Below are 17,121 nucleotides of genomic sequence, written 5' to 3'. Positions count from 1 at the left end.
GGGTACACAGAATTACCTTCTGCTGCCACACTGCCACCAGCTATTACGTCAAACAATAGCTGCTCACATAATTACTCTCCTCCATTCCTCCTCCTGCTGCTGCTGCTGTCTGTCTGTGTTTCCCACCGCCAGGGTACACAGATTTACCTTCTGCTGCCACTCTGCCACCAGCTATTACGTCAAAAAATAGCTATATATCTGTGTAATTGGTTGTAAAACCAAAACTACAAAACCATTACAAAAAAAGGTTTAATTTTTCTGAGGTGCCCGGGTTGAAAACTGTGTTGTCCCAGTTGTGTATTGGACACAATGTGGGCTGCACGACCGCTGTCTGGGACCTCCTGTTGTGTTTATTTACGGCCCTGGTATCACCGCTAGGTACCAGGGCTATTATGTCACGCTGCCTACCTGCTGCCACACTCACACTGCTCCTCCATACCTCCTCCTGCTGCTGCTGCTGCTGTCTGTCTGTGTTTCCCACTGCCAGGGTACACAGATGATTTACCTTCTGCTGCCACTCTGCCACCAGCTATTACGTCAAACAATAGCTGCTCGCCTACTCCTCCATTCCTCCTCCTGCTGCTGCTGTCTGTCTGTGTTTCCCACTGCCAGGGTACACAAAATTACCTTCTTCTGCTGCCACTCTGCCACCAGCTATTACGTCCAAAAATAGCTAAATTGGTTGTAAAACCAAAAACCAAAAAACCATTAAAAAAAAAAAAAGGTTTAATTTTTCTGAGGTGCCCGGGTTGAAAACTGTGTTGTCCCAGTTGTGTATTGGACACAATGTGGGCTGCACGACCGCTGTCTGGGACCTCCTGTTGTGTTTATTTACGGCCCTGGTATCACCGCTAGGTACCAGGGCTATTATGTCACGCTGCCTACCTGCTGCCACACTCACACTACTCCTCCATTCCTCCTGCTGCTGCTGTCTGTCTGTGTTTCCCACTGCCAGGGTACACAGAATTACCTTCTGCTGCCACACTGCCACCAGCTATTACGTCAAACAATAGCTGCTCACATAATTACTCTCCTCCATTCCTCCTCCTGCTGCTGCTGCTGTCTGTCTGTGTTTCCCACCGCCAGGGTACACAGATTTACCTTCTGCTGCCACTCTGCCACCAGCTATTACGTCAAAAAATAGCTATATATCTGTGTAATTGGTTGTAAAACCAAAACTACAAAACCATTACAAAAAAAGGTTTAATTTTTCTGAGGTGCCCGGGTTGAAAACTGTGTTGTCCCAGTTGTGTATTGGACACAATGTGGGCTGCACGACCGCTGTCTGGGACCTCCTGTTGTGTTTATTTACAGCCATGGTATCACCGCTAGGTACCAGGGCTATTATGTCACGCTGCCTGCCTCATTGACTGCATGCTGCCACACACTCATCCTCCTCCTCCTGCTGCTAAATTTACCTCCTGCTGTCTGTGTGTTTCCACTGCCAGGGAGCACATACAATGGCGCTTCCAACATGCGTGCGCCACCAGCTATTTGTTGTTACGCTCAAAAATAGCTGCATTTCTTTAAAAAAAAAAAAATGAAAAGAGAAATAAGTGACGAAGAAGACGATATAGAAGAAGATGAAGAAGATGAAGAAGATGAAGAAGAAGATGAAGAAGATGAAGAAGAAGATGAAGAAGATGAAGAAGAAGATGAAGAAGAAGATGAAGAAGATGAAGAAGAAGATGAAGAAGAAGAAGAAGAAGAAGAAGAAGAAGAAGATGAAGAAGATGAAGATGAAGAAGATGAAGAAGAAGATGAAGAAGATGAAGATGAAGAAGAAGATGAAGAAGATGAAGATGAAGATGAAGATGAAGAAGATGAAGAAGAAGATGAAGAAGATGAAGAAGAAGATGAAGAAGAAGAAGAAGAAGAAGAAGAAGAAGAAGAAGAAGATGAAGAAGAAGATGAAGAAGATGAAGATGAAGATGAAGATGAAGAAGATGAAGATGAAGAAGATGAAGAAGAAGATGAAGAAGATGAAGAAGAAGATGAAGAAGAAGAAGAAGAAGAAGAAGAAGATGAAGAAGATGAAGATGAAGAAGATGAAGAAGAAGATGAAGAAGATGAATATGAAGAAGATGAAGAAGATGAAGAAGAAGATGAAGAAGATGAAGATGAAGAAGATGAAGAAGATGAAGATGAAGAAGATGAAGAAGAAGATGAAGAAGATGAAGAAGAAGATGAAGAAGAAGAAGAAGAAGAAGAAGAAGAAGATGAAGAAGATGAAGATGAAGAAGATGAAGAAGAAGATGAAGAAGATGAAGATGAAGAAGATGAAGAAGATGAAGAAGAAGATGAAGAAGATGAAGATGAAGAAGATGAAGAAGAAGATGAAGAAGATGAAGAAGAAGATGAAGAAGAAGAAGAAGAAGAAGATGAAGAAGATGAAGATGAAGAAGATGAAGAAGAAGATGAAGAAGATGAAGATGAAGAAGATGAAGAAGATGAAGAAGAAGATGAAGAAGATGAAGATGAAGAAGATGAAGAAGATGAAGATGAAGAAGATGAAGATGAAGAAGATGAAGAAGAAGAAGAAGAAGATGAAGAAGAAGAAGAAGATATAGAAGAAGAAGAAGAAGATATAGAAGATAAAGAAGAAGAAGAAGAAGAAGTATATACAGTACTGAACAAAATTCTGGACACAACTTCTCTTTTCACCTTTTTTTTTTTTTAAAGGAACATCCCCACATAATCACTTGCTGTTGTCACTTGGAAAAAAATATGTTTCTTGCATCATTAACCCTCAAAACAAGTGTTGGGAAGCTATTTAAGGCCAATTCGAATAGTCAGCTCGAATAGTTAGCTCGAATACCGACTCAAATAGTGAGCTCGAAGTCCGAGGTCGAATCGAATAGTAAAAATTATTCGACTCGAATATTCGACTGACCTCGAATAATTTACTATTCGAATTCGACCAAACTCGAATTTTAAAAAGGGGTATTTGAGCATCACTACTGCCTGGTATCTGCTCACTGCTGCCTGGTATCTGCTCACTGCTGCCTGGTATCTGCTCACTGCTGCCTGGTAACTGCTCGCTGCTGCCTGGTAACTGCTTGTTGCTGCCTGGTATCTGCTCACTGCTGCCTGGTAACTGCTTGCTGAGCACACAGCTCAACAGTCCGTGGAAAAGAGGCCTTAAACTTGGTGTTTGATCACGCATAAATTTTCTCATGCAAAGTACTTCTTCTTCTTGTTTGAAGGTTGAGGCACTTAGTCTATTATATATATAGATGATTTAGTCAGTGTTTCCCATTTAAAAATCTTTCCTCTCCCTGATTTACATTCTGACATTTATCACATGGTGACATTTTTACTGCTGGCAGGTGATGTCACTGGAAGGAGAGGCTGCTTGCATTTTTGGCAGTTGAAAACAGCTGTTATTTCCCACAATGCAACAAGGGATTCAACACAATATCAGCCATACAGAGCCCGCTGATTTCTCGTGGGAATGGAGGTCTCAGCTACTGATTGGGATGAAGTTCAATTCCTAGTTCATAGTTATGGTTTCTCTATAAAGGGAGTCTGAAGCGAGAGTGATATGGAGGCTGCCATATTGATTTCCTTTTAAACAATGCAGATTGCTTGACTCAGAGGGGAGGAGGAGACGGGGACTGAATTTACACACAGGCAAGCTGATAGCATCTCCAGCCCTCAGCCTGTGACAATGGGACAAACAGAACATGGCTGCCTTTATTGTATCACAGGAATAAATAATCATAAACTGTTGAAGCTGTTTGAAGCTAGATATGCTGTGTAAACTATCTAAACTTTAGATAAGATATATAGACAAGTTACTTGTTATAGTTAGTTTTTCATCTCGGATCCGCTTTAAGTGCCCCTCTTTCTTATCTCTAAGAGTTAGGAGGTATACAGCAAGGCAACTGGTATTGTTTGAAAGGAAAAACTGTCAGCCTCCATATCCCTATCACTTCAGGTGTCCTTCAACAGGCCAACACTTTAAGTGAAAGTTAAAGGATGGATATGAGGACCTCTAGTGGCAAGAAAAAAAGGCAGTTTGATCTTAGAAAAAACACAGCTTTTACTTTCCACCGTGACCACTAAATCCCGACTCAGTTTTCCAACCGCAAATTCTGCCCAATTCCGAGTGTTTCTCCAGCAGGTAGGGTTACCAGGCGCTGCGAGTCTGAGTGCTGCAATCATTCCGAAATTTAACCTGAAATCATTAAAGCCATTAGTCTGAAGAAGTGCGGATTCTTCACAACTTTTCCCCATTCATCGGCTTGTACATCTTAATTAAAAATCCTTAATTTGAAACCTCAGCTGAACTTGGAGAAAAAACAATATTTAGCAAGAAATGTACGAACTGTTCTCGCAGATTCTTACCTGCTGCCGTTAGATAGAATATAGCAGATAACGGGATATGGACATCCTCTCTTGTAGTTTGGCAAATGCACAATAAAGCCTGGTATACACTTTCAATTCTGATTGTCCAATCACTGACCAATTTTATCCCCTCCATGTAGTATGAGGGTCAACAGATATTGCATACTATGACGTCACCGGGAGCATACTGCGCAGGTGCAGTACGGTCTTCAGGACGTGGCCGCGCAGGCTCAGTACGGTCTTCACCTGCACAGTATGCTCCCGGTGATGTCAGCAGGAGTGAGGACGTGGCCGCGCAAGCGCTGTACATCTTCACCTGCACAGTATGCTCCTGGTGACGTCAGCAGGAGTGAGGAGGTGGCCGCGCAAGCGCTGTACATCTTCACCTGCACAGTATGCTCCCAGTGACTTCAACAGCAGCAAGGACATGGCCGCGCAGGCGCAGTACGGTCTTCACCTGCGCAGTACGCTCCCAGTGACGTCAGCAGGAGCGAGGACGTGGCCACGCAGGCGCAGTATGGTCTTCACCTGCACAGTACGCTTCCAGTGACGTCAGCAGGAGCGAGGACGTGGCCACGCAGGCGCAGTATGGTCTTCACCTGCGCAGTACGCTCCCGGTGACGTCAGCAGGAGCGAGGACATGGCCGCGCAGGCGCAGTACGGTCTTAATCTGCGCAGTACGCTCCCAGTGACGTCAGCAGGAGCGAGGGCATGGCCGCACAGGCGCAGTACGGTCTTCACCTGCACAGTATGCTCCTGGTGACGTCAGCAGGAGTGAGGACGTGGCCGCGCAAGCGCTATACGGTCTTCACCTGCACAGTACGCTCCAGGTGACGTCAGCAGGAGTGAGGACGTGGCCGCGCAAGCGCTGTACGGTCTTCACTTGCACAGTACTCTCCCAGTGACGTCAGCAGGAGCGAGGACATGGCCGCGCAGGCGCAGTACGGTCTTAACCTGCACAGTATGCTCCCGGTGACGTCAGCAGAAACGAGGGCATGGCCGCGCAGGCTCGGTACGGTCTTCACCTGGACAGTATGCTCCCAGTGACGTCAGCAGGAGCGAGGAAGTGGCCACGCAGGCGCAGTACGGTCTTCACCTGCACAGTATGCTCCTGGTGACGTCAGCAGGAGTGAGGACGTGGCCGCGCAAGCGCTATACGGTCTTCACCTGCACAGTACGCTCCCAGTGACGTCAGCAGGAGTGAGGACGTGGCCGCGCAGGCGCAGTATGGTCTTCACCTGCACAGTACGCTCCAGGTGACGTCAGCAGGAGTGAGGACGTGGCCGCGCAAGCGCTGTACGGTCTTCACTTGCACAGTACTCTCCCAGTGACGTCAGCAGGAGCGAGGACATGGCCGCGCAGGCGCAGTACGGTCTTAACCTGCACAGTATGCTCCCGGTGACGTCAGCAGAAACGAGGGCATGGCCGCGCAGGCTCGGTACGGTCTTCACCTGGACAGTATGCTCCCAGTGACGTCAGCAGGAGCGAGGAAGTGGCCACGCAGGCGCAGTACGGTCTTCACCTGCGCAGTACACTCCCAGTGACGTCAGCAGGAGTGAGGACGTGGCCGGGCAGGTGCTTTACGGTCTTCACCTGCGCAGTACGCTCCCAGTGATGTTAGCAGGAGCAAGGACGTGGCCGTGCAGGCGCAGTACGGTCTTCAACTGCACAGTACGCTCCCGGTGACGTCAGCAGGAGCGAGGACATGGCTGCGCAGGCGCAGTACGGTCTTCACCTGCACAGTATGCTCCCGGTGACGTCAGCAGGAGCGAGGACGTGGCCGGGCAGGCGCAGTACAGTCTTCACCTGCGCAGTACGCTCCCGGTGACGTCAGCAGGAGCGAGGACATGGCCGCGCAGGCGCAGTACGGTCTTAACCTGCACAGTATGCTCCCGGTGACGTCAGCAGGAGCGAAGACATGGCCGCGCAGGCTCGGTACGGTCTTCACCTGCACAGTACGCTCCCAGTGACGTCAGCAGGAGCGAGGAAGTGGCCACGCAGGCGCAGTACGGTCTTCACCTGCGCAGTACGCTCCCAGTGATGTTAGCAGAAACGAGGACGTGGCCGCGCAGGCGCAGTATGGTCTTCACCTGTACAGTACACTCCCAGTGACCTCAGCAGGAGCGAGGACGTGGCCACGCAGGCGCAGTACGGTCTTCACCTGCACAGTACGCTCCCAGTGACGTCAGCAGGAGTGAGGACGTGGCTGGGCAGGCGCAGTACGGTCTTCACCTGCACAGTACGCTCCCAGTGACGTCAGCAGGAGTGAGGACGTGGCCACGCAGGCGCAGTACGGTCTTCACCTGCACAGTACGCTCCCAGTGACGTCAGCAGGAGTGAGGACGTGGCTGGGCAGGCGCAGTACGGTCTTCACCTGCACAGTACGCTCCCAGTGACGTCAGCAGGAGTGAGGACGTGGCCACGCAGGCGCAGTACGGTCTTCACCTGCACAGTACGCTCCCAGTGATGTCAGCAGGAGCGAGGACGTGGCCGCGCAGGTGCAGTGGGTTTGCAACATTAAAGTCGCAAATTTTGGAAGTGAACCAGAGGTGGGGACTGGAGCATCGGTGAGTGGCTGCGCGGGCACAGGACGTCTGCGAGGGACCATTAGAAGCCCCAGGTATGTTCAACTCTTTTTCTCCCTACAGTAGTCCTTTAAAGAAAACCTGTAATGAGAAAAACCTCCCCTGGGGGTACTCACCTCTGGTGGGGGAAGCCTCCGGATCCTATCGAGGCTTCCCCCGTCCTCCTCGGTCCCACAGCTGCGTCGATAAAGCTCCCCGAACGATGGGGATGTAAATATTTACCTTCCCAGCTCCAGCGCAGTATCGGCTCTCCGCTCGGAGATAGGTGGAAATAGCCAAACGCTGTTGGCCCACTCTACTGCGCAGGTGCAAGTCTCCCGCGCCTGCGTAGTAGAGCAGTCCCGACATAGATCGGCTATTTCCGCCTGTCTCCGTGCTGAGAGCCGCAACAGCGCCCCCGCTGGAGCCAGGGAAGGTAAATATATCAGCGCTTGTCAGGCTTGTGGAGCCAGGATTGCAGGACACTTCGGGGGAGCCAGCGCTGGATTTCCTGCAGCTACAGGGGAGGGGGAAGCCTCATTGGGACCCTGCGGCTTCCCCCTCCCGAGGTTAGTACCCCAGGAAATTTTTAGAGAAAGTTTTGCCTCCCACCCCTCATCACAAGCTTTGTTAAAGAGACTCTGTAACAAAGCTTGTGATGAGGGGTGGGAGGCAAAACTTTCTCTAAAAATTTCCTGAAGGGGGATTTAAACTAAATCCTCCTCCTAAAGTGCTCCTGGGAGTTACTTACCTCAGGAGGGGGAAGCCTCTGGATCCTAATAATCCTTCTACCGTCCTCCTCCGTTCCAGCGCTGCCAGCCGGAGAATACCCCACACTGTGCGCCTGCGCAAGAGAGCAGCTGCGACTGTACATGGCAACTTCTACCTGAGCCTGAAGGAAAGCCGCTACTGCGCCTGCTCATTGCTCTCACAAGATTGTTCTGATCCTAGAGCCCAGCGGCGGCAGACTGCGCTGGAACAGAGGGGCGGAGGAGGATGGGGAAAGACTCATTAGGATCTGAAAGCTTTCCCCTCCCCAGGTTAGTACCCCCCAGGGGCTGTTTTTCTTCTTACAGTCAGTGTCTCTTTTTAAAAAAATGGTTTTCTTTTCCAGATTTGTTCTTCCATTGGAAATGCAAGTTCAGCACCATGGAGAGCGCCTGTCTTGTTAGTAAGCACATGACTTTCACTAAGTGAAGAAGAGAACTTAGTGTTAAAGGAGAACTGTAGAGAGAGGTTTATGGAGGCTGCCATATTTATTTCCATTTAAAGAGACTCTGAAGCGAGAATAAATCTCGCTTCAGAGCTCATACTTAGCAGGGGCATGTGTGCTAAACGGGGGTCCCTTCACCCCCAAACCCACCCCCGCAAGACTTGGTCGTAGTCTTGGTCGTAAATTTTGACTTCCTGGAGGCAGGGCTAACGGCTGCAGCCTTGCCTCCAGTCGCGTCTATCAGACGCGCATCGCCGCCTCTCCCCCGCCCCTCTCAGTGAAGGAAGACGCGCGTGGGGCAGGGATAGCGGCGGTTTAGCAGGGGCACACATGCCCCTGCTAACTATGAGGTCTGAAGCAAGATTTATTTTCGCTTCAGACTCTCTTTAAGAAATACCACTTACCTGGCTGTCCTGCTGATCCTCTGCCTCTAATACTTTCAGCCACAGCCCCTGAACAAGCATGCAGCAGATCAGGTTTTTCTGACAATTTTGACAGATATGACTGGATTAGCTGCATGCTTATTTCTGGTGTGATTCAGACATGTCTTCAGCCAAATAGATCAGCAGGGCTGCCAGACAACTGGTATTGCTTAAAAGGAAATAGCTATTGCAGCCTTCATATACCTCTTACTACAGTTCTCCTTTAAAGGACAACAGCAGATCAGGTGTTTCTGACATTATTGTCTGATCTGACAAGATTAGCCTCATGCTTGTTCCTGGTGTTATTTGGACACTATTGCAGTCAATTAGATCAACAACTGGTATTGTTTAAAAGGTAATAAATATGGCAGCCTCCATATCCCTCTCACTTCAGTTGTTTTTTTACGTTAAAGGGGAATTGAAGTGAGAGGTATATGGAGGCTGCCATATTTATTTCCTTTTAAACAAAACCAGTTGCCTGGCACTGCAGTCCTGTTGATCACACACCTGAAACAAGCATATGGCTAATTCAGTCACACTTCAATCAGAGCACCGGATCTGCATGCTTGTTCAGGGTCTGTGGTTAATAGCGTTATGCTAGGTACACATGGTGGATACAATGTTCTGGCAGATTTACATGGCAGATTGACTCTTTTCAACATGTACGATCTTATTTCCAATCAATTTCCAGATCAATTTTCCATAGAAGTGATCAGAAAATTGATCAGAAATCAGATCGGATATGTTGGAAATAATCAGTCTGGTAGGTGAATCTGCCAGACAATTGTATTGGGTGTACCTAGCATTAGAGGCAGAGGGTCAGAAGCAGGACAGTCAGCAGGCCCGGTTTTATCATAAGGCAGGGTAGGCACGTGCCTACAGGCAGGGCCGGGCCGAGGCATAGGCTGGAGAGGCTCCAGCCTCAGGGCGCAGTGTAGGAGGGGGCGCACAATTCATTCAGTTGTCATTCCTAATTGTGTTTGAAGCAAAAAGAAGTAAGAAAAGAGGATACATAGCAGTGACTGCAAGCCAGATAACTAGATATTAAGGTGTTGGGGAGGTTGTGGGCCCTGTGGCACCTCTTAGTCTAGTAGCAATCAGTGTGTGACGGCTGGGGTGGGAGGGATGGAGGGGCACACTTTGGTGTCTCAGCCTTGGGTGCCGGAGGACCTTGTCCCGCCTCTGCCTACAGGCGCCTGATGATGGAAAGGTGGCTACTCCCATTTCCAGAGTGCCACCATCCCTCTTTCCCTATGCAGAGTCCTGATGAGAGTGTAAATGAGAGATTACTCACCCAAGTCTCTGCATTCAACTGATAAGATATCCTCTCTAGCTACTTAATACTGAGATTCCTCTGGCTACCTAATACTTGGGGGCACACATAGCTTCTTAATATTGAGGGAACCTTCTGGCTACCTAATACTGAGGGGCACCTCTAGCTACCTACACCGGGCAGGGAAAGTAAGAGACAAGTGACAGCTGGGACAGCCAAGACACTTGCGGTGCGGCGGGGGTTTGTAGGATCATGGAGGGCGGAGTCTAGGGTGCCAGGACATCCGTGCCTATTGGCTCCTGTGATGTAAATTATGGGATGTCAAAAGGGATTTAAAGTATACCAGAGCTGTAAAAATAAGAAGATTTGATACTCACCCACAGCTTCCTCCTGCAGCATAAACCCGTCTGAGTTCCTCGCCGTCTTCTCGCCCTCTGCCGTTTAGCCGCGATCAGCCCCGGTAATGGGCTCAGTTGGGTCCAGTCTGGGTCTTCCCGTGCATGCGCAGTAGACCCAGACTGACGCAACTAAGCCTATTACCGGGGCTGATTGCTGCAGACCGCGGGAGGACGGCGAGGAACTCAGAGTGGTTTATGCTGCAGGAGGAAGCTGTAGGTAAATATCAAATCTTGTTTTTACAGCTCTGGTTTACTTTAGGGAACATTTATGTAACATAACATCTCGTACTGCATCGTTTTTTAAGTATTTTATTTTCATTTAAAGAGGAACTGCAGTGAAAATAACGTAATGAAAAAAGGGCTTAGTTTTTACAATAATTATAAATGATTTATTCAGTGTTTGCCCACTGTAAAATCTTTCCTTTTCCTGATTTACATTCCGACATTTATCACATGGTGACATCTTTACTGCAGGCAGGTGATGTCAGTGGAAGGAGATGCTGCTTTTTTGGCAGTTGGAAACAGCTATTTCCCACAATGCAACAAGGCTCCCACAGTGTGATGTCAGTACCTAGGTGCTGACATCACACTGTGGGAGGGAGTTCACCACAATATAATCCATACAGGCCCCCCTGATGATCTGTTTGAGAAAAAGTAAAGATTTCTCATGGGAAAGGGAGTATCAGCTACTGATTGGGATGAAGTTCAATCTTTGGTTACAGTTCCTCTTTAATCAAAGCATGCTCTTCTGACACCAGCTGCCTCTTGTCACCCGCTGGCCTCTCGCTCACCATCCAAGGTGAACACTGAGGAGGTAACAGCAGCCACTCTCACTGCAATCTTAGTGCCAGATCGAAAAAGCCTATCTTGTCCAGATCCATCGCTGAAAGGTAATCCAGCGGAATGAACTCGATTTAAGAGGTTCGGAAACAGGAGGCCTCACGTCAGGCCCAGACACAGCGTCTGCCAGCGAGGCTTCGGCCTGTAACCGAGCCGGCAACTTTCCACAGTCATTGTTATCCCGACAACCGTCAACAATGCTCCCAGCAGGGGAGCAACAAGACGATTAATGGATTGGAACGCAAGAGGCCGAGGTGTAAGCTTTCAGTGCTCCCCAGATCTGCCGGCAGCCGGAGGAGACCAGTAAGTTACCGCTATCGAGTTCTCTGCCTGCATAGCAGCAAAAGGTCAATAACTTCTAAAACACGAAACAAAAGCAAAGTGGATCGCGCAGTGCGCATTGTGCGCACTCAGCACACCGGCGCTGCAGATACCAGGCCACGCCGTGCAACACGAGGTGTTTGTCAAAGGAAAAACTGCAGCCTGTCTTCAGCCAGGACAAATTCTGGGGGGAAAAAATGCTTTTAGACAAACTTTTCACCAACTGAGTTCAGACACAGGTTATTTTGTATGCATTTAAAGGGACTCCGAGCTCTACCTAAAAAGTAAAATAGTACTCACCGGGGGCTTTCTTTAGTCCAGCACTGGTCGGGAGGTCCCACGACAGCGTCCTGGCTCCTCTCCTAGGCCCCGCTCCGGAATGGCTGGACGACGGCAGCCCGGGCGACACTCGGCTGAGTGTCGGGCTCCTTCTTCCACGTATGACGCGGCTGACGTCACACGCCGGCCGCCCCGCGTCATCACGGCGGGCGGCGTGGCAGTACGGCGCATGCGCAATTAAAGCGTGTGACGTCAGCCGCGTCATACGCGGAAGAAGGAGCCCGACACTCAGCCGAGTGTCGCCCGGGCTGCCGCCGTCCAGCCATTCCGGAGCGGGGCCTAGGAGAGGAGCCAGGACGCCGTCGTGGGACCTCCCGACCAGCGCTGGACTAAAGAAAGCCCCCGGTGAGTACTATTTTACTTTTTAGGTAGAGCTCGGAGTCCCTTTAATTGTTTTAAATATATAATGCATGAAAAAGTTCTGTTTAAAAGAAAAGTTGCAGCATTTGATACATAGAAAAAAAAAAGAAAATAACTGGAACAGCATATAGTCGTTCAGTAACCTATGTCTGTCTGTTCCATGTCTAAAGACATGGTTTCAGCTGATAACCAATCTCTCTCCCTCTCTCTGTCAATCTCAGCATGGAGGTGTGGCTTCACCTGATAACCAATCCCTTTCTGCTCTCTGGCAGTCTGTAGCCACACCTCCCTACTGAAGAATGGCTAGATCAGTCAGTAGAAGGCGGGACTATAAATGACAGAACAATCCCTTTCCCCTTCCTGTCAGTCTGAGGCCACACCTCCCTATTAGAAACTGGCTAGATCAGTCAGCAGGAAGGAGTTGCTTAATCGATAAGTGCTGACATGAATTTAAAAAAGGGGGGGGGGCATATATGGGGAGCAGTCCTCATTCCAATTGCTCCCCTCATTCTACTCAGCCCCCCTCCCCTCTCAACTAAATGCCCCACTCTGCCTCTTCCAGGTTGGCCAGGTCGGGCAGTAGCTTCCCGGCGGTGTGCGCCCACAACCGTGAGAACTCTGTGCATGACATCACAATCATACCTCCCAACTTTTTGAGATGAGAAAAAGGGACACTTAAGCCACGCCCCTGTCACACCCCTGGCCATGCCCTCACCATGCCTCTAGTCACGCATACCATAAAGATTTCATAAGAAAAATATGTTGTTTTATAATTCAAACCACACTGGTCCTTTCTATCCTGGTTCATTTTCCTTCATATTAACATTTTAAAATTAGTAATATATCAATGGGAATAAAGTTTAGAGTTAATGAAACACATTTTTAGTATAGAAATATATATATTTACGTAGAAAGAGGGACAAAGTCCTGAAAGATTGACAAATGAGGAGGAAAGAGGGACAGAGGGACAGGGCTCCCAAAAAGGGACTGTCCCTCAGAAAAAGGGGACAGTTGGAAGCTATGTCACAATCAATCATGGCGGTTTGAGCAGACACACATCTTGATGACATAATGTTGTAATACGTACACACGATTACACCTAAGATATATGATTTGGAATGCTACTTACAGTCATCAATCATTAGAAATCGGTTTAGAAACCATTGGTGATTTTAATCCATATTTCTTTGTAAACCGATATTTTAGTACTCCTTTCCCGAAAAATGATGATTTCGGCTTTATCCTGCGTCCTTTTTTCACAGCGCCTTTATTTCACGCACGCGCTCTCTTAGGACTGGAGAATTATTTCAAAAAAGAAACGAAAGGAAATTCTTGTTGTACAGTTTGTATTTATGTATTTTTTGTCTTTAAGTACGAGTGTGCTAATTCTAATTCCTCCTAATGCCTTTCAGAGTATAATCTGTTCCTGTCACGGAGTACTTCCCCTCCCTGGATAATTCAGTTAACGTTCGCGTCCTTCCAGCTCAGGAATTCTTCCGTCGAGTCATTTCTCATTGGGTTGAAGTTTTTCGGGTTCATTTGAGTTGGGTGGGCAGAACGCCAGCCCCTGCTGGGAGCTAATGAGTCCTCACTAAATCGTGTTTTACTCCTTGTCTTCCTCTCCTCCGATCCCCAGACAAGCATTCACTCTCGTGTGAGGAGCGGCTGGCTCTGCGGCAACTACTCTCCTTAAAGAGGAACTCCAGTGAACATTTTACTGTTGGCAGGTGATGTAGCTGCTGCTTGCTGTTTTGGCAGTTGGAAACAGCTGTAAACAGCTATTTTCCACAATGCAACAAGGCTCACAGACAGGAAACTGCCAAAGTTCGAACTTTTCTTGTGGGAGGGGTTTATTATGGGGGGGGGGGAGGTTCACCACAATATCAGTCATACAGCGCCCCGTGATGGTCTGTTTGTGAAAAGGAATAGATTTCTCTGCTCTAAAAGATACGCAACAGCATAATAACCTTCAGGCTGGGTTCACATATGACACAGCGTGAAAATCCTGCATTTTCCACAGGTGCGTTTGCATTAGAGTATTGCATTTTTAATGCGTTTTGTGTTTCGCAGTTGCGATTCGCAAGTGCGATTTTGGTGCGTTTGTCTGCATTTGCGTGTTGTTGATGCGAATCGCAGGTGCGTTTCTATGCATTTTTCGTGTGTTTTAATGCATTTGTGGGTCGCTAATGAAAAACGCACATGCGTTTTGTATGCATTTTTTTTAAACTTCTGCAAATCACTAGGAAAACAACAGGAGGCAGAAACACATCAGAGATCTTTACTTTTTAATTAAAAACGTAGCATAAAATGCATGAAAAACGCAGCGCATGGGCATTACCATAGACTTTCATGTTGTGCATTTTGGCAGCCTGCCGGCATATTATGCAACACTACCAGCGTCTGCGGAACGCTTACTGTAACTATAAAAGGTGCAACGCTGGTCCTTCTGCGTCCCATAGACTAACATTGCTGCATAAAACACGGCGTTACCCGCTCTGCAAGTGTTTCTGCCATGTGTGCACCCGGCCTTACAGAACATGTATTTATTACAGCTGATACAAATCCTGCAATAAATTTGCAGTGTGTCTACTTCCTGCTTTCATGGAAGCAGACATAGGGTTAACATCCTGTGTTTACAAATTAGCTGCTCTACCGAGGCAGCCAGCTGGCACAGCTGAGAGATCAAATTACCCTTGTGATAAGTCACAGATGAGGGGGGATTAGACAGGCTAAACTCTGTAAATACATACAGGGTGCATTCTCTCTGTTTCCCTTCTGTCCTGTGTAAGAGTTCAGGTCCACTTTAAAGAGCACCTGTGTTCCCCAAAATTGTGTTTTGATGTTTATTCATTTTCATTTATTTATTTATTGTATTTATAAAGCTCCAACATATTACGCAGAGCTGTTCTTCCATATGGTTTTGTTGACAGTGCATTGGCAAAGGAGCTAGTTAGTATACAGCCAAACTCTGTTCCCAGCTATCATGGGTGATCTTATTGCATGCAAACATGCAAAAAAAGGGGTGACAGGGAAATGTGGGTGCTGGGAATAGACGCTAGTAGAATATCAGTAAAATCATTAATATTCTACTGTTGGGAAGTGGTCATTGCAATCTGTAAATGTTACTGATAATTAACTAACGCCAGTGGCGGCGTCAGGGGGGTGCTTTGGGTGCTGAAGCACCCCCTAAAATTCTCCAAGCACCCCCCAGCGTGAACTAACTTTTGGCGTCAAATAGACGCCATGTCAGTTCACCGGCAGCATCAGCCAGCAGCTCCGGCAGCGGCAGAGCAGGGCTATGATAAAATGGAGTCCGAAGCCCTGCTCTGGAGTCGAGGTGCTAACCAAATAAATTACTATATTTTTATACAATTGTCTTCTATTTACATAGCGGGTAAGAGTATGTTCTTCTTACCTTATTATCAAATATATATTGAACATATAGAAATATTTGATGCTTATACACTGTATGGGCGCCTCCTCGTGCTGTACATTACTGCTCTGGAGACTTTGAGTCTACAGTGCAGGGCTTCGGGCACCATTTTCCCGTAGACCTGCTCTCAGCGCGGGTTTCAGTTGCTGGCTGAAGAGGATCGTGGGAGCTGCGCGCCGGACGGAGGCTGGGAACAGGAGCTCTGCTTCAGGTGAGTATTTTTTTTTTTTTATTTATATTAGCAGCCAGGTGTATCGTGTATGTTCTGGCCAGGTCTGCTACATGATTGAAGTGTTTTCTGGTCAAATCTTCCACATGATTGCATGTATTTTCTGGTCAAATCTGCTACATGATTGCACTTATATTCTAGTCAAATCTGCTGACATGATTTAACGTATTTTCTGGTCAAATCTGCTACATGATTGCACTTATATTCTAGTCAAATCTGCTGACATGATTTAACGTATTTTCTGGGCAAATCTGATGACATGATTCCACATATTTTCTGGTCAATTCTGCTACATGATTGCACGTATTTTCTGGTCAAATCTGCCACATGATTGCACGTATTTTCTGGTCAAATCTGCCACATGATTGCGCGTATTTTCTGGTCTTCCACATGATTACATGTATTTTCAGGGCAAATCTGCCACATGATTGCATGTATTTTCTGGGCAAATCTGCTCACATTACGTGTATTTTCTTGAGAAAACCTGCACAATTATGTGAATTTTCTGGGGAAAGGGTCACCAAAACTTGGGCCCACTGTCTTTGCGTTGCACTTTTAAAGGAAACCCGAGGTGAGAATGATATTGAGGCTGCCATATTTATCTCCTTTTAAGCAATACCAGTTGCCTGGCTGCCGTGCTGGTCCTCTGCCTCTAATTCTTTCAACCATAGACCTTGAACAAGCATGCAGCAGGTCAGGGGTTTCTGACAATATTGTCAGAACTGACAAGATTATCTGCATGCTTGTTTCTAGTGTAATTCAGTTAACTACTGCAGCCAAATAGATCTGCAGGGCTGCCAGGCAACTAGTATTGTTTAAAAGGAAATAAATATGGCAGCCTCCATATCACTCTCACCCCGGGTTCACTTTAAATTGCAGTTAGCTTCGCCCTCATCCGGTCATGGCCACGCCCATTTTTTTGCCCATCAGCTACCCCGGAAATTGGTCCAGCACCTGCATAGCACCCCCCCAAAAAAAACAATGGGACGCTACTCACATACAAAGCAACTTTTATTAAAAGCTCCAAAATTTGCAACGCCTTTCCCGAGTCACTATCCCGCTTCATCAGGCAATAGTTTGGAGGGTACACAGTCGGGTCAGTATCCTGGCTAAGTGCCTCTGTGATATTGTCCCGACTGTGTACCCTACAAACTATTGCCTGATGAAGCTGGATAGTGACCCGAGAAACGCGTTGCAAATCTTGGAGCTTTTAATAAAAGTTGCTTTGTACGTGAGTAATGTCCCATTGTCCGTTTTTTTCTACGAGGGAGGTGAGTCCACCAACTTCCCCCTTTTAAATGGTTTTTAATCGCTTTTACTCTTGTTATACTGTTTTACAAATCAATTAGTCCACCCCTGGTGGAGGGGTGTATCCCCTT

At 47.5% G+C, this 17,121-nt stretch overlaps 1 protein-coding gene across 1 annotated transcript; it reads left to right on the top strand.

The window, feature by feature from the left end:
• Window positions 1-1,564: 1,564 nt before the first annotated feature.
• On the top strand, window positions 1,565-2,539 carry LOC137525900 (uncharacterized; the record flags this gene model as incomplete). Its single annotated transcript, XM_068247119.1, has 1 exon — window positions 1,565-2,539. A coding segment is annotated over one exon (975 nt), but the record flags the coding sequence as incomplete, so codon positions are not given.
• Between the last annotated feature and the right edge of the window lie 14,582 nt (window positions 2,540-17,121).

Source organism: Hyperolius riggenbachi, chromosome 7 (assembly GCF_040937935.1).
Source record: "Hyperolius riggenbachi isolate aHypRig1 chromosome 7, aHypRig1.pri, whole genome shotgun sequence".
NCBI lineage: Eukaryota > Metazoa > Chordata > Amphibia > Anura > Hyperoliidae > Hyperolius > Hyperolius riggenbachi.
Note: the sequence above shows the minus strand (reverse complement) of the source record. Positions and strands in the feature narration are given on the sequence as shown.